The sequence below is a fragment of the Sander lucioperca genome, chromosome 9, assembly GCF_008315115.2.
Source record: "Sander lucioperca isolate FBNREF2018 chromosome 9, SLUC_FBN_1.2, whole genome shotgun sequence".
Taxonomy (NCBI): domain Eukaryota; kingdom Metazoa; phylum Chordata; class Actinopteri; order Perciformes; family Percidae; genus Sander; species Sander lucioperca.
The window spans coordinates 15,833,722-15,860,577 of record NC_050181.1 but is presented as its reverse complement, the minus strand read 5'-3'; the positions used below and the strand labels follow the sequence as shown (position 1 = coordinate 15,860,577).

The 26,856-nt window shown below is 41.8% G+C and overlaps 1 protein-coding gene across 5 annotated transcripts; it reads left to right on the top strand.

The window, feature by feature from the left end:
• Positions 1-26,856, top strand: kif26bb (kinesin family member 26Bb). 5 transcript variants are annotated; one of them, XM_036005425.1, is made up of 15 exons: positions 1-279; positions 502-870; positions 3,797-4,270; positions 6,933-7,054; positions 7,180-7,351; positions 11,988-12,197; positions 12,597-12,690; positions 14,591-14,862; positions 15,653-15,830; positions 16,085-16,223; positions 16,612-16,771; positions 16,966-20,092; positions 22,503-22,672; positions 24,941-25,091; positions 26,161-26,856. In XM_036005425.1, exons 1-15 carry the CDS (start codon positions 214-216, stop codon positions 26,358-26,360), a joined length of 5,904 nt encoding a protein of 1,967 aa, XP_035861318.1. In that variant the 5' UTR covers positions 1-213; the 3' UTR covers positions 26,361-26,856. The 5 variants fall into 5 exon arrangements, with proteins under 5 accessions (XP_035861318.1, XP_035861317.1, XP_031151313.1 ...); XM_036005424.1 differs by having other exon boundaries at positions 496-870; positions 16,969-20,092; XM_031295453.2 differs by having other exon boundaries at positions 496-870; positions 22,503-22,658.

Here is a 26,856-nt window from a genome sequence, read left to right as displayed (position 1 = left end):
TGTTCTTCAGTGCGCTCACTCCTTCTCCGCTGTGCCACTGTCATCACCCCACCTCTGAGACAGTGTCTCCAGCCTCTTAGTTTGTCATATTTTAGCATTTAAGCCTACCATGAGTGAAATAGTTTTGCTTTTTATCCACGGAGCTTTGGCAAAATTAACTAAAGGTGCACTCTGCCTTTGTTCGGATATCTTTTTAAATATTAACAAGTTGTCATGTCATTCCTGACTGGAGGAGGAGGAGGAGAGAGATTCCCTGCCTCGGTGAGAGGAACACACTGGGTGAGTCAGATTTATTCATTAAGAACAGAATGTGTTACCATTTGTAAACACATTGCATGATCTTTAGTTTTATAGTCCATAAGATGTTGCACTGCAAGACAAAAAAAAACCAAACACATTTGGGTGTGGTTACAGTTGTCCACGTCGATTGACATCTAATTTCCTACTGCCAAAGCCCACATACATCCTTTCTTTCTATAATAATTTATTTCTCAGACTCAGAGCTCAGAAGTACAGCATCACTGTGAGTCCGTCGGCTTTTATGCAAGTATTACCGGGAAAGAGTGCCAACCCAAGGAGCGCCCTACTCCTGAGGGTGCCGGAGGATACAGAGGCGACCCACATCGGAATATGTGCCAGAGAGCGGACGCTGTCCCGTCATACAAGTCTCTCTCTGGAACCATCGGAGACCGCATCAGGAGTACTATGTCCTCTGGTAGTGGGACTATATGCAGAGGCGCTATGTCCGCCAATCCTGGCTTTGGGAGGTCTGATCGGAAAGTTGCGTGTTGTGAGAAGTGCTCAGCGACCCTTGTTGCTCTCAAGAAACAAGCTCTGAGCCTGGCTGTTCACCATCACTTCTCCTGCAAGGTCAGTAACCACGGTGCTCTGATGATGGAGCATGGTCAGGGATGTGGGGGAGAATAAACGCAAGCAGTCTGCTCACTTTTAGGGTGATAGAAATTGTGTGAAAGTGTTAAAATGGAGTCTAGGGTCAAATGTTGACATAGACAAAATGCAAGTACACACATCTCTGGACCTTTCAGCAGGTGGTGGTATAGGCCAGGGTAGCCTAATAGTTGACAGATAATAAAGTATAGGCCTATAGAATGATTCCACTGGATATTCGTTGTGCAGCTAATGGAATAATTAGGTATTATGTTATATTTAATAACTTAAAATCAACGGATTCATAAGGCTGCATATTTTACCCCCCATATTTTCAATAAATATGAACTGTGATAGAGTAAGTGTACTGAACAATACATGTAAAAAAACTATTCCAATAACATAAAACAAACGTGAAAAACTGTTCTAATAACATTAAAAAACGTGATTAATATAGCCTACATATAATCTAGAGTTTAAAGATTAGTCGATTTGTTGATTGATGTTAAAATTAATCATCAGAAATTGTGATCAATTGATAGAGCATTTTTAAGCTTAAGCATCTTTAAAAAAAAAAAAAAATCTTTTCAAAATTGACTGGTTCCAGCTCTTAAATGTAAATAAATTAAATTTGCTGTTTTTTTTAGTCTGCTATGCAGAGGAATTGTAAATCTTTAGGGTGTGGAGTATTGGATATACAAAACAAGCAATGTGAATATGTTAGCTTGGGCTCTGGGAAATTGTAATGGACCTTTTTTTCTTTCTTTTTTTTTTGGGATTATCCGATTACTTGAGCAATAATGAAAATAATCACCATTTGCAGCCCTGACATCATCACACACACACAGACTTTGTTAATAGAGCTGCTTCTTAGACACATTTTCTGAAGTGCTGTATGTTTAAGTCAATTAGAAAGGGTTTTAATATTCATGTGGGCACATCAGTCTTTACAGTGCTGACTCTGAGAGGAATGCACACATACATTTCTTCATCCATCTGTACATTTGTCACCACTAACATCCATCAAACACTCCAATCGACAAAGTAAACCAGTGCCATTGCTGCGTGAGTGGTTCCAAATGGGCATGAATATTTTATCTCGACATCCCTGTGTCATCCCTCTCCATTGAGGGAAGACTATTTATTTTTGTCCTCCTAAGTGGGATGGGGCACAGCTACAGTGGGGTCATGTTTTTAGAGAGACCACAGGCCAGCGCGGTACACAGTGTGAGCAGGAGAGAGATGGTATCTTGTGGCCATATACATGGTCAGAAGAAATCTGATAAGCCAGCTATAGCTCCTTGCAGGTTTATTGATCCAAGCATGATTTTTCAAAAGCATCATGGCTCTGTGATGTCATCTTTTTTTTTAGATAGGCTTGCAATCTGGCTAAAATGGAAAGTTGAGTCGCCCATCTGGCTACTAGAGTACTTTTCGTCCTTTATATATCTGTCATCTTTTCTATTTGATAAATGCAAGACACCCACACCTGAAACAGAAATATGCTGGTGGTAGAATTTGTTTAATTTGTCAATTTGATTTAGAATAAAGAGAATAACAGGGCATGCATGTGGCTGAATTGCCCCTGGAAATGGAGATTTATAGAAGACATTAGATTAAATTAGATTAGATTCAACTTTATTGTCATTGTGCAGAGTACAAGTACAAAGACAACGAAATGCAGTTTGCGTCCAACCAGAAGTGCAAAAAAAGCAGAAAAGTGCAATGTGATATACAAGTATAGACAGGTGGTGCATAGACAGGACAAGAAATATATTGCAGTGTTATAAGAGCAGAATAAATATGGCTATGTAATATAAACAGCATATGAACAACATGTACAGATATGTGCAATGTAGTAGCAGTGACATTATACTAGTAGTAAGAATAATTTAGATATAGATATATGCAGTGTATTAACAGAATATATAATAAGAAAAACAGAATAAATATGGATATACTGAATGAACCATATAGACAGCTATGTGCAGTATACAGCTATGTGCAGTGTGGTAACATTATATGTGCAGGATGAATAGTATGAAGAGCAGTAGAATATGGCTATGTATAGGTGTAATTACAGTATGTACATCTGTAAATAAATAAATAGAACAGTATGGGTGGGGTGAGGTAGTGCAAATTGTCCAGGGGGTTGGGGGGGGGGATTAGTAAAACATACATTTAATCTGTGATGTTTTAGTTCTTTTTGAGTTTTTAGTGACTTTGTTTTACATTATTGAGAATTTCTACAGTACTCTGGCGGAATATGGATCACTAGCAATGTGCTGATGGATGGGTATGACGGAGGGAGTGAGGGTGTTGGATGTTTGGTGGTCAAGAGCAGACCAGACAGGATGTGACACAAGAGTGTCTTTGTCGGGATGAAAAGCAAGATTATGGTTTGGTGTTTATTTTATTAGATTGACAGCCTGAGTATATGCTGGGACCCCAACTTTATTTTTTCAAATAGTATGATTCAACCTTTTCAGACCTCTTGTCAGAATTTTCTAAATTAAATGTGATTATTGTCATCCAGCTAGATTTTTTCATTTTTTGCTTACTGACTTTTAAAGATGACAGGAGTAGTATTAATCAATACTACTGACTCAGTGGTTACTTTGCTAAGTGCTAAGATTGTTTGCAGTGCCTTCCCATGACTCAATTTCCGTATGCTCAGTGATCATTCATGTAAATAGTTCTCAAGCCAGAAATCAAACAAAGCAAATTAGCTTAGTTATTATGTCTTCACCAGCAACTTGTGCTGAACCTCTGATCTCATTATGTCTGTCTCTTCTGTGACAATAGAGCCCAAACACAGCTTCAAGCACTGCTAGAACTGCTAAGTTTGTTTGCCATTTTTTTTTAAATGTAAACATTTTTCTTCTACTTTTTTAAAATAATTTTGCAGGACTCTGGTGACCTGTCTGCGTTTCTTCATGACAACCTTCGCGTCCATAGTCGGTCCACCAACGACTCCAGGGAGAGAGAGAGGGAGCCGGGCGAGTGTGGTGCCTGTGGCGTGAACCTGAACCAGCTCAAACAAGAGGCCGTCCACTTGGCTCTGAGCAGGGGTCAGTCATTAGCTAAGCCTCCCTTTGAACCCAGCTTTAGCACTGGTACACTGCTGGGACAAAGTGAGACAAAGCATGGAGACAGAGCTCCGAGGGAAGCTGCCACTGCTGTGCATCAACCACGCAGTCGCACCCACAGTCCTCACAGCCCAAGAAGCCCGAGGACGCCACAGAGGACCCCTCAAACCCTCAGACGGAGGGGCCCCAAGCTCCCCAACCCCAATATGGACCGCTGGGTAGAAGAGCAGCAGCAGCTGGTCGCTTCTAAATCTACGTATCCTGATGGTGTCACCATGTACCCTAACCATAAGGTACCCTTAAAAGCCTTCTCTTACCACTATAGCACACATAACACATCCCCTAGTCTAGTGAGCGTTCCCCTTTTAATGAGCTATGTGGGTAAGGTACGTCTTTACGGGTGCACGTGTCAGCAAAGCAATGATTCATAGTGCCTAATCGGAGCCTATTTAGATCCCATGGCTGAGGACGTTGTTTAAAAGTACTTTTGCTAATGGAATGGAATTGGGTCATGATTTACCCCTGTCATAAAAGCCAGCCAGTCAAAAAGCACTTGTGATCAATAGGGGGATGGTCATATTTAACAGGGCGGCTGGTGAAATGTGCATTACCGTGATGGAAGCCATACCATTGAGCCCGCCCTCCCCCAAGTCCCCAAGGAAAAAGGTTGTTAAACCTGTACAAGGTGAGTGAGGGTGTTTTAGATGTTGTATATAGTGTTGGTGGTTCAACTTTGGTGGGTTTTTGCTTTTGATCCATGCGGACAATCCTTGCTAATCAAATGTATTGAAATAAAATACAAAATACTGGTATGAGAAAAAAAAGTTTTAATATAGTAATTTGGAAATACATAAATACATTCCATACAAACTGATATTATCACATTTTAGGCATTTAGTAGCCTCAATATGGGTCTGGTCCTGGATAACCTCAGATTATAGGCTAACGTTAGCGGCCCTGTACTGCAGTTTACACTCCATGAACCCCAGCCAAACCCATTATCTGTGGTGACATTACATTAGCCAAACACATTAGTTAATGCCCTCTTCTTAAAAGTTACTACTCTTGTAATATTAAAAAACACATAGGCCTACTCCTTTCGAAAAAAACGGACAATAAAGAATTAGCCTAAAATCTGTCTCGCTTGTCTAAGCAGCGTAATGTAAGCAGCCTAAATATTTAAAAATGAATCAGTCTGATCTTACTTTTTTCATTATCATACTTAGCTAACTAAAAGTAGCTATACACTGTAATACAAGACCAATGCTTTTTTATAAATGTTTGTCTTATACATGGATCCTCAACTATGGACTTTGTCCCTGGCATATTTAGCTTTAGCTTAATTCTTTCAGCATTATATCATGTATATAGCCATCATGTGCATATTTAAAGACTCCTTTCACAATATATCTTGTTTTAATGAGTACTCTTGAAATATTTCACAGCCAAAGGCATTTTTGTCCAACTTAATGGAGCTAGTATCAGCTTAATTAGCTAGCTGATCAAATCTGCTAGCTGCAAAATCGACTGTCGCTAGCTACAAATAAGAAGCTGGCTTTTGTCTGATTCTTTCTAAAATCAAGCCCCCATTGTTTCAAAAATTATGAGGAATTTCAAGTGGTAAAGCTGCCAAAGTTATCATTATGTGCGCTGTGAGAACAGGAAGTTGGATGGTGGGGTTTTGTGAATGGTGAAATGGACCGAAAAAGCCTCGAGAGCAATGTTGTATTGCAATGTTATTTTTAATCGACTTCGCTAATCAGATTTGATAATAACAATGCAACATCTTACCCAAATGAAACTGTCCTGGGCTTTAGAGGAATTAGCCAGGTGGGTCCGCTACGAGAGCAGATCAATACAGGTGTATGTAGCTGAGATAAAACATTATGAGTGAAAGTGGATGAAGGAGAGTAAAGAGAGAGGAGACAAACAGAAGGGCGGAGTAAAAATGGATTAGAGAAGAAGAGAGTGGAAGAAGTGTTTAAGATGGGAGGCAGCAGAAAGGACTGGAGAGAAATGACAATTTAAAGAGATGGAGTGGAGGGTGGGAGAGGAAGAAAGAGATAATAAAAGAGTATTCGAGCGCAAATACAGACAGAATTCAGAGCAGAGAGAAAGAGAAAGTGAAGATAAAAAAAGGTTGTGACAGAAGCCATGAGTCAACAAGAAGACAAGAGGAGGAGCGGTAGAGTATCTATACGTATCCATATTACCTTTGGCTACATATATTTACTTAGCCCTGTCTCTATTTGCCTCCCAGTCACCTCCCAAACCAACGACTCCTGCAGTTTTTCTGTGGCAGTAATTGGCTGTTTATGGTTGGACATTATTGAAAGAAAATAACTGAGCTGACTTTGTTATCTTGCCCTAAATGAAGGCTGAAACATTGATGAGACGTGGAGCTTGAGAGAGGTACAGTACATGAGTGCACTGTTACAAACATGTTGCCCATGGCGAGGCTTGGCATGTTCATGTTGAGCAGTAGCAAACGCATGCTGAATAGGCCATTTTGCATACAGACGGCACACGGTATGAATGAGTGCGAATCACATGCCTTCGAGCTACAGCTGTGTAAGTGTTGGTCTTGCTTTACATAAAGCTGCTTGTCTGAGGGTGTGTGTGTGTGTGTGTGTGTGTGTGTGTGTGTGTGTGTCAAAAACAGTGACAGTATGTTCACTGCACCTCCTCCATTCTGAGTCATGTTTTAAAGTCAGACAGCAGTCACTACAGCCATCACAAACTATTCCTCACACTCCACATGCAGCTAGCTAGAGCCGTTATATGACTGATGGTGTAAGTTTAACCCACTGTGCTCTCAGCCTAGATGCCCTACTTAGACAGATGCACCCCATAGTTGTCCCCAGAGTAATTCCCGTGATAATAGCCCCTTTTGGAGTGGGTGCTGGAGTGCAATTACAGATTTGGATTTTTATAATGAGCTTTCTCCCCTGGCAGGTTCCAGATGATGCTGCGCTGGGATGTGGTGACATCGGGACCGTGCAGACGAGTTCAAAGATCCCTCACATATCCAGAGTGGTGACCATCGCCAACACTGCTGCGATGTCCCTTTTAGCCAGGTAAATATATCTATATTCAAACAGCAACTGTTGTGTATGAAAATAGGTTTTATCTGCAGCAGGGCTGTACTGGTTACACCACAAGTTTCAGTGATATGACATGCCACCTCCCTTCTTCCCTGTAGGGCAGCCGAGAAGCTCAATCTGACGTTGAGGAAAAAAGGCCAGGCTTCTGATCCAGCTCCCGCTCATTTCTCCACCTGCTTCAGGGAGATGATCCAGAAAAACCCGCTGCCCGTCCCCTCCTGCCTGCTTCAAGCTGCCACTAGGACCAAAGACTCACCTGGTGTTGGCAAGGTAGACCATTGGGCTTTACATTCCAGTAAATATACAGTAGAGGCAGACTTTTCTGTTTTTTAGTGAACCGCATTTGGTTGGGGTGCAGTTTAGTAATAATTCCAGCATTTTCTTTCCAACTACTATTAATTAAAATTGGGTGAATGATTAATTGTAAGCACACACAAAAGGATACTAAGTGGTCAAAGTAGTCCAATTAAGGATCAACATTTTACAAGTCAATATTTGCCATACTTAACTGATAATAATAACTTATTAGCAAATAAATACTTAAAGGAATAGTTTGGCATACTGGGAAATACACTTATTCATGTTCTTGCTGAGAGTTGAATGAGATGATTGACATCACTTTCATGTCTGCACGGTAAGGATGAAGCTACAGCCAGTAGCCAATTAGCTTAGCATAAAAAAAACTGCAGGGGGAAGCAGGATGTAAAAAACATTTTGACTTGTATGGATTATGAAATATAATGTGTTTATTAGTAAAAAGGTGTTGGTTGGTGGATTTGTATTTGAACTTTGGACAGATGGAGGTTAGCTAGTTCCCCCTGCCTTTAGTCGTCATGCTAAGCTAACACCCACTGTCTCTAGATTTATACTGTACACACATGAAAGTTCATATTGATCTTGTCCTCCAACTCTCAGCAAGAAAGCGAATTTCAAACTATTCCTTTTTTTACAATATTTTAGCTATTTGCTAGGTGTTAAAACTAATCATGATCTGTTCTGTTCTGGTGAAATGACGTTTTCAAAGATCTAGGATACAATGTTAGCATTGCTAACTGTAGTTACATCACTACGACTATGACTGGAACAGCGTTTCAATACCAAACCTGACAGCTTAAACTGAAGGCTAATATTTTACCCAACAACATTTTTTTTTATAGTTTGGTCTCAATAATAAATTATGATTTACTAGCTGTGTTCAGAAACACACCTTATTCATTTATGCTCCATCTTTAATCACAGCACAAGCAGTCGCCTTCAGCCATTAGCTGCACTCACGAAGATCAGTGCAGCTTTGGTTCAGAGTTCAACACATTTGAACTCTTGACTCTGTGCAGCTCTTTGCAGCCCATCACATACATCAGCGCAGGACAGTTGCATGAAAAAAAACACACCACATGCTCAATAATAGAAGAGACACACAACCTGTTTTCGGCTATAATGCGTGTCGTAAAGAGACATACGACATGCATTATCTACTGTATGCTTTATAGTATCCACATAAATTCCATATTAATTTAAATAGAAAATATACAAAAGGTCCCCCAACAGCCATCTTAGTTGAAGTTTCTTCTAGGACAGCTGTACATGTAGTACCAAAAGACAATGGCATTGACTTGATGAACATCCTGTGTCCCCTGGCCCACCTATTCCATGTATTGGGTATTTACACATTGCAATACAAGATAGAAATCTTAAATTGCAATGTGTAAATACCGTAGACAGTATATTAATAAGGACACGTCTCCACTTCCTCCAACTGTACAAAAGTGAAGCCAAAATCTCCCTGATACGGACGCTGCCATCTTGTAATTTGGGAGCCAGAGTCTGCGCAGTAGTGATCGGGTGGTGAAGTGGTGGTATCAAAGTCCCGCCCATACACCCCCACCCGACCAATCGCGAGTCAATCACAGCTGTCAATCATGACGTTTCACCCTGTTTTTATAGCATCAAATAACTAATAAAAAACAAACTAACTAATCAGAAAAATGAACACTTGGACAAACATTAGCGTGATAAGAAGTACCTAAAATGACTGAAACCATCTTTGGTGAAACATTTATTTTAGTTTGGCCCATTCGCTATCATGGAGGGGGCGGGGTTTATGACCAATACTGCAGCCTTCACTTATAAAGTCTATACATCAACCCCTGGTAAATACATGGAATAGGGCTGGATTGGTGGTGTATCTTTAAAAAGGATGTACTACCATCATTGCCCACAACCACCACCTTGGAAGTGTTTTTACCAGCCCTGTTGCAGAGTAAAGAGATCACAGTCAATTTGGAGGAGATCCTATATCACGCCTTCTTTAGGATACACTGCAATGTGGTGCTAATGTCTCCATCTTGTTCTTCCCCTCCCCTCCACTCACCTCCTCTGGGAAAAACTGGGGAGATCAATATTGCTGCCTGCCCTCCCCTTGTCTCAGATAGATGGACTCTTGGGTTTAGTCTAGAGTTACAGATAAGGGCTCAGATAGACCCCACGGCCAGCCACACCTGCCCAAGCACTCAGCTCTGTGTGCCTCTGCGTGCAGGAATATAATTGTGTGTGAGAGCGGAGGAGGATTTTCTCCGCTTGTAAATGGGTCTCTTGAATAATTTAACCCTCATAAATATAGTTTGACACATGTTCAATAGGGTTAAGGAGCCACTTCTTGCATAAGGTATTACAATTATGATTAGGGGAGAGAAAAGCTATCGTTCAAAATTACTGGAAAACTCATGTGGCAGATGGAATATGGTTTTCAGATATTCAAATTGTCAATGCTGGATGATGTCATCGTGGTGTATTGCAGTCCTGGCCAATTTCAAGAAAACTGCAATCGACTTGGGTTTATGTCGCACCGGGCTATTTGCAATCTTGCAGACCTGAACCCCGATTCAAAATAACCTTATAATTGGTTTATAACCCTTAATAGAGCTTATTGTCTTTTGTGAGGTAGATGTTGCCTTGTCTTTCTGCAGACTAATGCCTATGAGCCTTGTTAAATGGCTGTCAGATTCAGGATCTAACTTAATTTAAGACCGTAAAGCCTCTAAATCCAAAGGCTTCCTGTAGAGAACTGCATTAAGGAATTGATGTCATGCCATGTGGAAATATAGCAGGAGGTATGCATAGCCATGCAGTTGGAAGTGCATGTATCATTTCATGGTTTTAAGTGGATCAACTGGCTGCTGCAGCCTAAGGAAAATGTTTTTTTTTTTTTTAATTCAACATAAAACATCATGCTGCCCATTTTTGTATTTTTACAAATCAGTTGAGGGTTATGAAGCAAAAGAAAAGATTGCCAGATGTATCTAAGGGTACAAATTTCAGTGAAGTGATTTATTAGTTGGAAACATCAAAGTACACCATTTTTAGATCTCCATTCCAATGCTCAATTTTTTGTGTGACAATTACTACTTTGTTCTGCCAAGGCGTCCCTTTTTTCGACTGAGGTTTCTTCTCCGATGGCTGAGCAGCATGGGGCTCAGAGCTGAAGTCGGACTATTACTTCCATTGATGTCAGATTTCTGAGGTTAAAACTCCTGTTTTTGCAAACACAAGCAATTCATAAAAATAACTGTAACTGACAGCATAACAGGCAGCTTTACACAACCAATAAGAAGATTTTGTGGCATAATATATTTCATTTTTTTAACACTCTAAATGTTTTTTCTTTGGATTCGGGTTAGACTCAATGATGGCTAAAACTCGCTGGACTTTTTTAATGATTATTTTTTGGGCTTTTTACTGTATTGGACAGCGACCGTGGATAGACAGGAAAGGTGGGAGAGAGAGGGGATGACAGGCAGCAAAGGGCCGCAGGTCGGATTCGAACCCAGGCCGCTGCCAAGGACTCAGTCTACGTGGCGGGCATACTCTACTGGGTGAGCCAGACGTTGCCCCAAAAACTCGCTGAATTTGATATGAAGATATTTTTGAACTCATTCTTTTTTCATAAGTTTCCGTTTGCTGTTGTTTTTTATTTTCAAAACTTAAAGTTATATGCCGCTCACATTCTTAGCTGTAGATCCCAGGCTTCTTCTGAAATCACTTACATAGCTACATGTAGCTCTGTAAAAGCACTGACTTATTCCTTCCATTTAATAAATAATGACTTTCTCTACTCAAGGTGTCTCAGTTTAAATGTTTTGCCATTCTCTGTACACAAGGGTAAATAAAATAGTAGTGTACACTCAACCCTTGTAAAAGGCATTTTATCTTTCAGCCTGTAGCTGCTCCAGACTTAGCATTAGCTGGCTGCACTAGTATGCTAGTAGTATGCAGGATAACAGGATAGTGTTAGACTAGACCTTTTCAACGTATCTTTCTTCACATAATACATGGTGCTTTTATTATGATCTCCATAGCTTACAGCATTAGGTCAGGTAAACACAAATTACAAGAAAACACATTTTCAAGAGTCACATCCATGCTAGCAGCTCTGCAAGGCTGTACTTAGGCACAGTGGTGCTTTGAGCTAAATGCTAATGTTAGCATGCTAACATGCTCACCACTGATAATGCTTACATGCTGATGCTTTAGCGGATATAACCATATGTTCACCATGTTATTTTAGTATGTTAGCATGCTAACATTGACTAACTAGCTCTAAATTCAGTAAGTAAAGCTAAAGCTGATGGAATGTCATTAGCTTTGTAGGTATTTGGTCATAAACCAAAGTATTGGAAAAATAGCTACGGGTCCAGCTAAGATATTAAAATGTATAAATTGGGGACCATGAAAGCATGTACCAAATTTCTTGGCAATCTATTTAATAGTTGTCGAGATATTTCAGACTGGACAGACAGTCTGACATTGACGGCCCCTAGAGCCATGCAGCTACAGTATGTGTGTTGGTATTGAACAGTTAATCACATACTGTAATTTTCAACATGCTTCCATCTCTTTTGGTGTACAGGTCAAAGTCGTGCTGAGGGTGAGCCCAACGCTGTCAGTGGGCCAAGGCCAACCACCTGTTCTCCGGTTTGACTCGTCCAAGAAAAGAGTGACCATAATGGAACCAGTCAGCAAAAGCCAACCACACGCTACAATGACACTAGGCAGAGAGGGCAAAAGTCTTCTGAAGACCTTCAACTTTGACGCTGCCTATCCTCAAGAGTCAAGCCAGGTTGGTTTCTTCATGCTGATTACTGATGAACATAATTCGAATATGGTTTTAAATACTTCCATTTGTGACATTCACAGATACTTTGATAGAGTAACATTAGTCTGGCACATTCTGTGTTTTCTCAAGTATTCATGCATATTTTCCCCTCTGTACACTACACACCACAGTTGGTTTGCTCTCTCTGTCTGATGACCTGAAAACTGATGGATAGCCACCACAATTACACAGTCCATCAATTATATTCAACCTTCTCCACGCTCTGCTTACATTATCTGAGCCCAAGGGAATCTACAGAATGAGTACGCATGTTAGTTATTTCGTTTCATTGGATGTACTATTTCAGTGCGGAGATGAATCATAAGATGCTCCTTTCCTCTGTCCTTTGTTCTTCCTGACCAGGCTGAGGTGTGTGCGGGCATCTTGGCTGATGTCATCCGCTGTGTGCTCAGCGGCAGCGATGGATGTGTTCTGGGTTTGGGATGTGCTGATGTGGGTGAGTAATCGGTCGCTTTGAGAGGCCACGGGTTAAAATCTTAAGATGAGAGTGGGACGCTTTCATCTGTGCTCAGGGGCCATCCACCCCCCCTTCTCCTGCTTCGCTGTCCCACTCCTGCTATCATTCACTCTTTCTTTATCACTTAAACTGTCTGTCTCCATTTTCTCTCTCTGTCCTCTTATCAATCTTGATGCACATTTCTAGCCTCCTTGTTCTTTTCCCGTGTCTCCTGCTCCATTGGTCTTTTTCTGTCTTCAACTTTTCCACAGTAGTGACAGAAAAGTGTTGCCATTTCAACTCTCTCCTTCTCATAACCTGTCTACCTGTTACTTTGTAAATAACAGCCTGGTCATCAATTATGCAACGCATATGCTTCCCATTTTGCCTGATAGACATTTCAGCATACTGCACAAAAAGACACAAATATTTTATTTTATTTTGCTGAAGCGCTGAGCTCAGAGGGGACTGTAAACAAAATGGACTGTAATACGTTGCTATTAGAGAGATGGAACCCTGCACTTAGCGTCAGTGGAGGGTTTAATAGATTTGCGGCGTACACACACACGCACGCACGCACGCACACGCACACGCGCGCACACACACACACACACACACACACACAAACACACAAACACACACACACACACACACACACACAGGGTAAGGACAGGGTCTCCTTGGAGATGCTTTTTCACATGACGCCACTCTCCGTAAATCTGATTGAATTAGTTGGCCAATACAAACTACATGTGGCCCCCAGCCAGGGGATATCAATCTCCCCTACAGAATACTATTCTCTCTGAATAACGGCAGGCAGCTTGGCCTTTAATTGGAGTAAACCAATTCTCTTATCCTCATTGAATTAGAGTTTGGATAAGATAAGATATGGTAAAACAGGCCCATAACTCAAAACTAATGTGGGGCAAAAGTGCACTTGAAGATACAGTATCTCACCAGTCCAAGAGAAAATCTGAAAGTATATTTTGGGTGTGTTTCTGTAAATTTTCTCCATCTTTGTTTGCGCATGTTTAGGAGTTTATGTATTGTTCTGTATCTTGTGATTAGTGTAAGCTAGTGCACTTCCACGAGTCCACTTTCCCTTAGCATGAATTGGATATGGAAAAAAAAAACGCTCTGGCTTGTTTGTATTTCTACAAACCAAGCACAACCGTCCTGGGCAGCGCTAAGCCCTGGATACAGCCACGGTGCCCTTGCAATATAGATGGCAGAGATGGTTGGACATCTGGTATGTGATAGAAGCGCCGGATGTCAGGCTTTATCCTAGCTATGTACATCCGTTCCGTTGAGCCACACTACATGCAGTGTAGCTTAAAATAAATTGTTAGCTAATATTACACACCAAAGTTGGACTCACTGAATAAATGAAACAGACACACAGTGGCATTTTGAGCAAAATCAGCATGAGCAGCTAACATGCTCACAATGACAATGCTAACATAATATGCTAATGTTTGGCAGGTGTGTTTACCATGTTCACAATTTTAGTTTAGCATTTTGGCGCGCTAACATTAGCTAATTAGCACAACGTTGTTGAGTTAGCGCATGTCAGGTATTTGGTCATAAACCAAAAAAGAATTAGACAAATAGAAATTTGACCTGATGATGTCACTAGATGAAAAAGCCAGGGGATTCAAGTTTTTACAATTCAGCCTTTGGGGACCATGAATATCTGTACAGAATGTAATGGCAATCCATCAAATATTTGTTGAGATATTTCAGTCTGGACCAAAGTGGTGGACGGACCAACCGACAGATATTAAAAACTATGGTTCTCAAAGTGTATGGGGGTGCCCATGTGTTTAAAGGCTAGCGTGTACTATATTTGTGTGTCTGTATGTAGCACGCATACACATGTGTGCTCTGTTGTCTGCCTCAGGCTCCTGGTCCAGCATGGTGGGGAGCAGTGATAGCATCCAGAAGCTCGGTCTGGTTCCCTGTGCCATCTCCTGGCTGTACAGCGCCATCGAGCGGCGGAGAGAGAAGACCTGGACCGATCTGACTGTATCAGTGTCTGCTATAGAGCTCTGCTGCGGAGAGGAGGACACGCTGAGGGATCTGCTGGGGGAGGTCGTTCCCTCATTAGGCAGTATCCAGGACAGCCCAAAAGCCCATATTAGACTCCAAGAGGACCCTGTCTATGGGATACAGGTAGAAGAAAAATATTTTTCTTTATGAAAAAGGGGGCTTGTTTATTATAATTGCTGCTTCTTCTGTGTCTCTCTCAGTCTGTCTGTTGCTCTGTCTAAGCGCAAGCACAAAAGGGTCCATTGACCCAAATTGTTGGTGTATTCAGTGACATATTGTCACTGACATAGTGTATAAGTGACAATTTCTTGGCTCTGCTTCACTTGCAATGCATCAAAGGCTCAATAATTCACACACAAACAAGTGTTATTTTACAGTTGTTTTAACAGCTGTGGACCAGAAAATGAGCCCATATTACTAGAAAACCTGCCCAGATATTTTCATTTTCCACAAAGCAAATGAATTGCTCATTGCGTTTCAGTAGGAGATGCCAGTGATATTACAGACACTGTTTTAGATTTCTTGTTTGGTATCCCTCTAAGTTAGATTTTAGACTTTGCCTTCTAGATATGATAGGATTAATGTTAATGTTTATTTAGATTATTTAATTTGGATAATGGTCTACACTGCATGTGAGAAGATACTATTGGTAGTGAGTGAAGCCAATTAGATTGCATAAAAAATTACATTGCTTGCATTATAATTGTGCAGCTGTCTCCACCCTCACAATTGCATGCCAGCACCTCACTACTGTGGGTGTGCATTTCTGTCTATTTCTTCATTGAATAGTAAGAAAATGAATCCTACTGTTTAAATTGAGCTGTTATTTCAAAACATTATGTTATAGTAAATTTAGCTGTTTATGGGAAAATTCTACATTAAATGTTATGAATATTATCTCCACTTCCTCCAGCTACGTAACCACAACCGGGTGAAGGCCCCCACTGCTGAGCGGGCTGCTTCCCTCCTGGACGCGGCCATTGCAGCGCGTCGGCACAGTGACTTCGTTACGTACCTGTCCCACAGCTCCATAATGTTCTTCACTCTCCACATCCAGCCCCCTCGTACAGAGAGCAGCACCATTGGCAAAGGTGGGAATGAATTAATCTATGAATTACCAGGGTGGCTTGTCCCTGGTGAATTTTGTGTCCACAGTTAACCCTATTTTTAATGCTAAATAATGCAGTTTATATACATTATTATAATACATATACACACACACACACATATATATATATATATATATATATATATATACATTATAAGTTTTCTTTATTTGCATATTTGAAAACAGGCTAAGATTTTTGCATTTACACTCTCCTCTACTCTCTGACTTTCATCCTAGGTTCACGTGGACCCACTAAGTTAACCATGATAGATGTGTGTAGTGGTATAAGGGGTATGACCACGAATAAACCTCCATATTCTGAACTGGGCCCTGTTGTCTTGTCTCTACTAAGTGGACATAAAACCCTTCCCAGCAAGTAAGAATGTAACTTGTGAACCTGTTGACATACATTGGTGTAGAGTGAACTGCATTATTATTTTGACATTGAGCTGACTTCTTACTTGTAACTTGGGTTCCAAAAGAAGTCAGATTTTTGCCTGTAAACCCATTTTATACTGGCTTAAAATGGAGGGACTACAACTACATTAAAATCAGGAAATGAAATCAGGAAAAAAAAGGATTTAAAATGGCTAATGCATTCTTTTTTTATTAAGATTATTTTTTGGGCTTCTCCGCCTTTATTTTGATAGGACAGCTAGGTGAGAAAGGTCTCCTCTCATTATATGTGTGCCTGCTCTACCCACTGACCAACCTGGCCACTAATGCATTATTTTTGTATGGACATTTTCATTTTCTTTGCATAGGGGTAGTAAGTTGACTATGCTCCTTCGAGAGGCCTTGGGTCATGTAAACTGCCATACCACAGTGATGGCCCAGGTTGATGATTCACTGGCGCACCTTCAAGAGACCTTATCCACCATCCAGATGGCTTCTCGGATCCGCAGGACGCAGAAAAGAACGAAGGTACCGTACATGTCCCGTAACGTCTTTCTACCAATATACCACCTTTTAATGGTGTCACAGTGTTGGTGCCCTTTTTGTAAAGGAAGGGAAGTGAGAGTGATTGCTTCCAATGCACCCCAATGATTTATTTGTTGAGTTATGTTTTGGATAGTCCAGTTCTAGAACTAACTCCACAATTCGTCTTTATCCAACAGCAGTCAACTTCATGTTCTCCTTGCGGGAGGAGTTTGACTAAAGAAAAGAGAGGGCCTCCGTCTTTGTCCCTGCGGGCGTTCCACTCCACCGATGAGGTAGATGTCGACATCCCTCGTTTCCGTTTGCGTGGTGAACTGGATGAGCGCTCCAGTAGTGACCAGTCCTGTGACACAGTCATCCAAATAGACTCGGATGGCTTGTACCAGCCCAAAGTAAACTCAATAATGGCACAACCTGAATTTGTGCCCATCATACCCTCTTTGCATCCTAACAAGGCTGACATGGATGACCCAGAGTTTACCGCTCTGCTCCAAGAGCTTCTGTTAATACCTCAGCTGCAGGGAGAGAAGAACGAGGAAACTGTTCAAGGGAATGTTGAAGTGCTGAAAGCAGACATCAAGCAGCCAGGGAGGGACTGTCTTAAATGTGACACATTTGCTGAGCTTCAGGAGCGTTTGGGCTGTATCGATGGAAGTGAGGCAACGATGGATATGCTCAAGTCTTCCCTAAAAGGCCCTTCTGCTAACATTATCACAGCCAAATCACAACCCCAGAAAGAAACAGGCAAACAGACAGACACCGAATCATCAGAGGCACCACAGACCTCTGTCGGAGAAAAGCAAACAGATGGTGCCTTCCCTGGAGACAGTTTTCAGAGAGAGGATTCAGGTCTGTATGACTGTGAGGAGTGCAGCGCAACCAGTTCAAACGAGGAACTGCTGAATCAAACTCTCAGTCTTAACATGACCTGTCGCTCTGAGCTGCCCAAAAATGGAACTCGTAAGTCAGTTGATAGGCTCTCTTCTCAGGACTTTAATGTGAATGCTCAGGGCATGAACGTTACCAGTTCCCCTGCACTTCAGCCTACAGGTAAACAGGAGAGTCCTGAAGCTGCTGATTGGTTCAAACCAGGCAAAAGGACCTCACCAGTTGGCAAGAGCTCCCCCATATCTCCTACGTCCTCCTGCTCCTCTTCACACTCCCTGGCTACCAGTGTTATACTTGGAGATGTCTTAGCTAAATGCCCCGCAGAGGACGTTAAGGAAATGAAGGCCACTATCACAGTAACTGTTCAACAGCCACTGGACCTGAAGGGTCAAGATGAACTTGTCTTCTCTATGGTGGAAGAGGTGACCATCAGTGGGACATTGGACAGAGGGAGGACAGGTGGAAACATTATTTGTATCAGAGACACTGCTCAATCACAGGCACATGTGCAAGGCCCTGCCACCTCTCAGCCAATCCAGATAATCAGCAATGTCAGCGAAGAATCTATAGCCGCAGGTTCCTCTAATACAAACAAAAGCTCTGTGGCTCAATCTGTAGCTACATGGGCTAGCGCTGACACACATCAATTCAGAAGGGAAAATAGGTTCTTACCTTCATTTATAAATCCAATGCTAATTAATACAGATATGGATTGTAAATTTGATGAGGTGAAAGAAAAAGAAAGTCTTTGTGACACTTTAACAGGAGTCAAGTCGCAGTCTGAGCTCAGACGGAATAATGTCAAATGTCCAGAAGATGGGATGGGTCTTGAGAAGAGGAGTGGGGCTTTTGCTTCTAAGACGCATGCCAAAAAGCCTGACAAAGTATATGATTCACCTTTTAGCCAAAGTTCTCATAACCCAATGGTCTTGGAAGATTCAGCTTTCTGCGATGAAACTGCAGAAAACAAAATGTGTGGAAAGAGACTGAGAAATTCAGACAAGAACCACCCTAGAGACAGGGAGCACGTTTATTCCACTAACACACCAAATGGCTCAGAGGGGAGAGAAATTGGCTCCAGACGTGTTGGGAATGCCCCCAAGAGAATTGGTGTTTCGCCTGGTTGCCAGGACACCGCCCCTGCTTCCTTTAAAACAGGTAGTTTGCCTAGAGGCTGGCAAAATGCCAACCACCAGGACAGTTACCATGGCGGTCACATGGCAGACAACCACAGAGACCCAAGGGGGTTGACATCATCCACCCCGTGTAGCCCAAGAGTAACTCTAGAGAGGGGGCAGGGCAGACAGCACTCCCCAGCGAACCACAGCCTCTATGTCTCCTCTCCTCGGAAATATGGAACAGAGTACAAACAGCATGCTAGTAGTACTCATAGAAAGAGTGTTGAATCGTTGTTGGAGACCTCAGGTGTAAGAGTGAAACATGATCATATGAGTGGGAGGCCGAAGTCACCTATTGAGGATAGTAGCAGGCTTTTCAGTGCCAAACTAGAGCAGCTGGCTACCAGGACTAATTCCCTTGGGAGAACGCCAAGGGACTTCCCAACTCTGGATAGAGGCAGTAGTAACACCTCCATGAACTCTAAGAGGAGCCCCAATGGAAGTATTGAAGGGGCTTGTCAGGGAGGATATAAAGGAAGTAATGAGGGAGATTGTACCTTACCGAGGGCTAGCAGGAGCCCCAGGAAGCATCCTCGGTCTGACCAGAGTCATCATTTTTCTGAAAACCCTGTAACTCAGTCTGCTAGGCATACCCATTCCAAGCTCTCTGCTGTTGGGAAACTTAAGATGGCCCGACCCAAAGTTCGTCGACTGTCTGTCCCCAGCACCAAGAACCTCAGTCTCCACCACAAAGGCCTGCAGCAGTCCATCAACCGCAGTGCCAGTCTTTCTCCAGACAGTAAAACTGTTAGCTTTGAGCGGACATCCTCCTTTCTCTCCTCATCCCCTCCCATGTCTTATCACTCCATCAGTCGGACTCCGAGCCAGAGCTCCACATGTTCATCCACAAAATCTGCCATCCAGGGGTTTTTCAATGGCCGGATCTCAGACCTCCTTAAGGAAAGAACCTCCAGCACCTCTTCAGACGGACCGGACCAAATGACCACACTTCCCTCACCATACAGCCGGGTGACTGCTCCCCGCATGCCTGATCACCTGAGTGGGCACGCGAGTGACACCACCAGTGTGTTGAGTGGAGATTTGCCACCAGCTATGGGGAAGACATCCCTGAACTTCTCTAACAGGAACAGTATGGTGAGCAGTGGATATGACAGCATGGTGAGGGACAGCGAGGCCACAGGCAGCACCATCTCAAACAGAGATTCTGTCAGCGACAGGAGCAGCTCTCTTCTCAGCGTGGCTCGAAGCAGCCGATCAGCACGGAGGAGAGGCAACACAGGTAAAACATCTGGAATAACCGGCCTTTTATGAACTGAACCGGATGACTTTCTCATCTGGAAAGATCAGAACCTCATCCAAGCGTCAAGTCTCATCATGTGCTGTTGGTGTTAGATTTTAGTTTTGCAAGTGTAGTCTCAAAAAAGTCTTAAGCTAGAATGCACATTGGGCCATGACCTATTTAGATTTCGATTCATATATTTTTCTTCTCCTGAAGCAACCACTTAATTTCCAGTACAGTATGATTATCAGCTGGTAGATAGTTAAATGTACTATACCATGTTTACTTTTACTTTCGTCAATTGTTTCTTATTGTTGCATGGTAATAATTAGTTACGATTTTTATAATCTGATGTTTTGAACCTGCAGTGTTTATTTAAAAAAGAAAGAAAATTCCCACACACTCGGTCGACGTTTCGGTCTCAAGGACCTTTTCTCAAGACACGTGTCTTAAACCAAATGCAGGGATAACAAGTGTGTCCGGGAAGTTTTTTTAAATGGATTTTCGAGGGAATTCATTCCCTGCACCAGAAAAGAGACAAAGCAAGTTGCTTCCTACTCATTTGGAACCTGCAGTGTCCCAATGTTGTGCTGGCACATTCACACCAATCCAACCATATGCAGTCCTAAAATTGTCAGATAAAAGTATTGAGTCATAAGTCATTTGAAAAAGTCTAATGGTAAATCTTGTGGAAATTTCAATCCAGTTCAGTAAAACATTTTGCATATATCTGCCATGTCATTTCTTCTCTATACATAATCTAGAATATACAATTTCCAATTTACCATACCACTGTTGTGAATAATAGTTCCACCATCATAACATAACATATTAATGTGACATTAATTGGAGATGACACACATCTGGAGGATGCAGTCATTCAAAGCCTAATTAGGTAGGAAGGTTACATCATTAATATATGAACCCAGCAACAGCACTTACAGTACTAAAGGCAGAAAATGAAGAGGGTTCAGTAAATTACGAAGATGTGTGTATGCATACTTACTATACTTGCTAATGGAACTGTACATTGAGAAATTTAATAGACTTGTGTTAAAGCATGGTTAACACAGTGACAACTACTAATGGAGAAATAAAAACTGGAGACAAAGCTTTTGCTCGATGAGCATATTAACTTAAAGTCCCTAAATATATTCTGTTGTTAATTGGGTAATTACATTCTGTCTGTACTTAGTTTCTCCTTAAGTGTCCCCTTACGTAATTAACTCATCTACATTCTGATAAAAGATGTATCCATATCGTTAGAGTTAAAACATATTCTTGAAGAAGCAAGAGGTCGGGCCCGCTAGCCCGGCTAGCAGGCCGAGCTAGCTAGCGGCAGGATCGAGACAGGTGACAGTACAAACTTTGAATATAAACGATTTCTTCACAATGTCTGAGTTAAAAATGCATCTTGTTGTCACGTAAGGGCCCTGTTCATGTTTCACAGACATTTTAATTGCATTTGTGTCTGTTAAGAGGCACAAAGGCACTCTTTATAAGATGCCCCGACAACTTGCATTTTAGCTAACTGGGAGCTCTGGATGTAGCTGCAGCAACTCCAGTTTGCTAGCACCGATTTTGCTTGTTTTTTTGTTCCTATCGACAGTACTCGGAGATATATAGTGATCAAGATTCCGGTAAAAATCGGCCGGAATTCTCCTTTAATATCCCAGTGACACAAAGCATAAACTATGTTTTCCTGTACTGGCAAACTGAGTCAATCCAGAAAGAGTTACAGAGATTGTGGCTCCTGTGTCTTGACTTATATGATTAATATAGTAGCTCTGGCAAGCTGCATTTGCCTTCAGGCAAACAGTTTTCCCTGTTCCCCATTAGAGCACATGGCCTGGGCATTGAAGGCCACTTAGGGACACCAGCCTTCATTTATCATCCACATCTACTCTCACTGTGAGGTGTGATGCTTTTGGAGTAGAATGTTGACAATACTAACGTAGCAGCTCAGGAATACTCTATTTCCAGCTTACCTATTACTTATTAGCCAACTTGTAGACCCATCAGCACCCGTACAACGTATTTGTAAAAAAAAAAATGTCCTCAGAACCAAAACAGCATTATCTGCTGAATTTAAGTGGATGCTATGTACTGTACATATATTCCAAATCCTGGGCCAAGTTTTTAAATTAAATTAAAATGATTGACAGAAAACAGTGCCTTCTCTCTGTTCCAGTACTGGCACTTGATCATCCCAAAAAAATCAAAGAAGAAGATTAAAAGTCAACTTAAACCAAGCCTACCTTAAATATAGTTTGTTTAGGTATCTTAAAAAAAAGATATCCTGAAAGTTTCACTGTGTATATGCAGTAGAAAGTTTCAGAAATGGGTGAAGGGAAAGAAAACAAGTTGAGAGACAGCATCTCACTGCACTCTCTGCCTCACCCTGCTGTAGGTACTCACCAGCGCCGTCTTTCCCATGATACACCGCTGTCCCTGAGACGCTCGGCTAGTGGTCTGCGGTCTGGCTGGGTGGATCGGGGAATCCCGGAGGCCTACGAGATCAAGGTCTATGAGATCGACAATGTGCAGAGGATGCAGAAAAGAGCAGGTGCTGGCAAACAGGTGCTGGGGTTATTTTGATTTTTAGGAGGTTATTAAAGGGCATGATGTAAAATATGACCCTTATCAACCTCTAGGAAACAGGGGGGAATAGCATCATTGGTAGAACTTATCTGCACCCAACCTCTTCTAGGGTCTCTAAATATCAGCATCAAGTTTGAAAAAGAGCCCACGTCATTTTGTAATGAAAGTCTTCCGAAAGCTGGGTCTGATGTGAACAAATCTCTTATTAAATCTTTATAAAAAAAACCATTTAAAACGCTTGTCTCTGAGTCTGACACAAACAAAGGACAGAAATTAGCCCCCTGGATTAGCTATTGTAGCTAACATATAGGGATCTACTACAGGTGCAACTTGCGTGCTAACCAAACTAGCTTGTGAACTTAGTTAGACACCTGCAGTTTGGAGCATGAACTGTAGCTTGGAGAAAAAAGAAGGTGTAAACGTTAGTAAGCTTCACATTTTATTTTGTTGTGTCAGATCGTTCAATCAACATTTCATTTGCTGCATAGTTTTAACTATCTATATATTCAGTCACATACTTGCGACCCTGGTAACAGTGCTGCCGCCATAGTGAGTAAAAACCAACCTATCCACAATGCTCGTGTCATGTTTGAATGGGAGACCAAAATGTGAACGCCAAAGAATATTACCTTACATGGTTATTTGAAGTGTTGCAGGTTCTGTGTGTTCCACAGCCTGTAAGTAGACAAGGCGATACATTCATTTGCTTTTAAAAATCCTATAATCACAGCTCCTATAGTGGCTTCATCTCGGTAATGTGGGGGCCGTAGTGACCTAAAGGTAAGAGATCAAGAGTTTGTTTGGTTCCATCACTCAGGGGACAAATCTGGGTGGGGAAGTGACTGACTTCGGCAGTAACCACTATCACAGCACCCTTAAACTACTGCAGTGGCCACAAATAAAGACGTGTGGTTGTAATGGGCAGCTGCCAGGTTTCATGTTTGAGTAGCAGCAGCAGCAGCAGCATGTTACTGAGAAAAAGCATGCTCAGTGAATTGGTAAGTAAAGGTTAAATAAAAAGTCCAGCTTGCATTTGGAGTTGAAATGTGCTTTATAAACAAAATGTGGCTCATGTGCTGACGTAATGTCCCCATGACGAGAGCCCTCTGGCCTCATGGGATTATATTCCCCGCCTCCACCAGTCTCAGGGACAGCAACTTTGATACAATTTTAATGACCACATGGGGAGAAATTGGGTCAATGCTGCAGCAAGAACAAAGAAGGGCACTGGAGGTATAACTAACACAACATATTGTTGGTAAAAGATAATAGAAGACTCTAAATAAATAGCACATATTTATTTTTCTTTTAATGTTTTTTTTTTCTCATGGGGCATCATTGGGGTAATGACTAAAATACAATAGTCCTGCATCACTCCATGCCTCATATTTAGGGAGTTTCTTTTGTCTCCCATTCAAATGTGCATGCATTGAACTTTGGAACCACCTCTTACATTTAATAGGCATGTAATAAGGTTAGTATAATCAGAGAGTAATTCTGTTTAGAAGCCTACAGACCTGTCTTGTCTCACTCCCCAGAGGTGTCCTCCCTGCACTAACAGTGTTTATGGGTGTGTGGAGAGAGAGAGTGGGGAGGTGCTGTTCATCCAACCACTAAAATACAGTGTGTGTGTGTGTGTGTGTGTGTGTGTGTGTGTGTGTGTGTGTGTGTGTGTGTGTGTTTGTGTGTGGGCTTGTTTAACTATATTCGTGGGGTCCAAAAACCGGGAGTGCAGTATACTTGTGGGGTCCCGACAGCTTTGTGGGGCCAAAATGCTGGACCCCACAAGTTTAAAGGGCTGTTTGAGGGTTAAGACTTGGTTTTAGGATGAGGGATAGAATTAGGTTATTGTTAGGGTGAGGGTAAGGGTTAAGGTTAGGCATTTAGTTGTGATGGTTAAGGTTAGGGTAAGGGGCTAGGGAATGCATTATGTCAATGACGGGTCCCCACAAAGATAGTGCCACAAACCTGTGTGTGTGTGTGTGTGTATGTGTGTGAGTGTGTGTGTGAGAGAGAGAGAGAGAGAGAGAGAGAGAGAGAGAGAGAGAGAGAGAGAGAGAGAGAGAGAGAGAGAGAGAGAGAGAGGGTGTGTTGTTAATACACCAAATGCTATTATTATTAAGAACAGTAGTAGCAAAAGTTTATAAAATACGAGCTTTTCATAATTTGTGCTCTAGAACAATGAATAAAAGTAGTGAAATTTGTGTGTGTGTGTGTGTGTGTGTGTGTGTGTGTGTGTGTTTTCAGGGGCCTGCGTGCTTCAGTGCCAAGCTGAAGTTTTTGGAGCACCGTCAGCAGAGGATCTCCGAGGTCCGGGCCAAATACACCAACCTGAGGAGAGAGCTAGAGCGGGCCAAACACAACCTCATGCTGGAGCCCGCCAAGTGGAACCAAGAGTGTCAGTCACATGATTCTTCATTTGAAGATATAAGCGTGCAAAATAAAAATGATATGCTTTTGAAAATCAACAGTAAAATCAACATAGAGCTGCTTTACCATATTATTTATACATTCTACAGATGAATAGTAAGTGAAGTCACAAAAGCTAAGCTCAGGAAGAGAATGTAAAAAATCTCTACCTAGCAATTAGATCTGCAACTAATGATTATTATTAATTATTTATTTGATCAATGAATTAATTCATTATGGTATGGGCCCATGGTAGTATCTTCAAATAGCTTATTTTGCCGACCAAAGGTCCAAAACACTAAGATATTGAATTATTATTATTCCTTTTGGCTTGAAATTTTACATTTGCGTTTGCATGAACTGAGGTAGACGCTCCATATTCATGCGCCATCTTGAAATACATTAGCTGGTAAGGGACATACAGGACATACTGCTACGCCTTTCGTGTTTTCACCGTCACATGATAAACTCATAGGTGCTGCTAATGCTGCTAATGGGTATCGTAGCTTGTTTGGGCAAGTTTGATGAAGGAAACATGGAGGACCACACGTATTCAAAATCCAAATTTAAGGAACAGGAGTCTTCTTCTTCGCCCCGAAAAAAGAAAAAGGATATTGAAAAGAGCAAGAGACCGGCTTTTTGAAGCGTGAAGGCTAGCGTAGCTGTAATACGTACTTTGAACTGCGTGGCGCGAGAGAGTTGATTGCGATATATGATCTCAACGCTAGATGGGAGAAATTCCTACACATTGACACTGACAGAAAGTTACTTTTTTTTAATAAAAGTTAGCAACTGCAGGTTTAGGTGAATAAGGAAATAATGAGCTTGTAGTATTACAGCATTTTAACAGGGGGCAGCATCCTGCCATTACTGGGATAATATCCAGAATCCTCATTACGATCATTAGTATTATCCTTCGCACTATTTAATTTCCTATATAGCACATTACTGTGTACACAAAGTATATAGTGCAGATTCCTCAATGTAAATATTGTCTACATACATACAGTACAACAATCCATTTCTTAGTATGCAACCTTACAAAATGCTTTTTCCAGTCGACCTGTGGCAGACCTTCGAGGTGGACTCCCTGGAGCATCTGGAGGCCCTGGAAGTGGTGACGGCCCGGCTGGAGAACAGGCTCAACCTCTGCAGGGCCAACGTCATGATGGTCACCTGTTTCGACGCCGGCACCAGGAGACGCCATAAGAAGCGACGGCGGAGAGCGCCAGAGCAGAGAGCCTTGAAGGGAATCTGAGTTGAATAATAGTAAGAATTGGTTAAATGAGGGTAACAGGGGGAGCACCCGTCTCTTTTTCCTCAGGCTCTCATGTTTGGACTAGTACACCTGGCTATCTATTACTGACATTTTTTTGGATGATAAATTCACATCTCTGTGTGTGTGTGTGTGTGTGTGTGCATCTGCCACACACTTTATGTCAATGCACACTTTATGTTTTCAACTACCACGTTACCTCTGGTCCCTTTGAATTAACCAGGTGCTACAGATTGGAGTCTTGTACAATAACATCTTAACCTGCCTTCACATGGAGGTCAGGGGTCAGAGCCAGTGGCAGGGCTTAAGTCCTACAGCTGGCAGGGACTCTTCAGCCACCTACAAAGGGCTCATACTTGCTACAATGCAATTTGTAAACATTCTTTCTGACACATTTTGGATATTCTCTGTAAGCCGCCATTTATCACACTACAGATATGCAAGTTCTCTATTTGTCCTTTTAATAACCTTTAAAAAA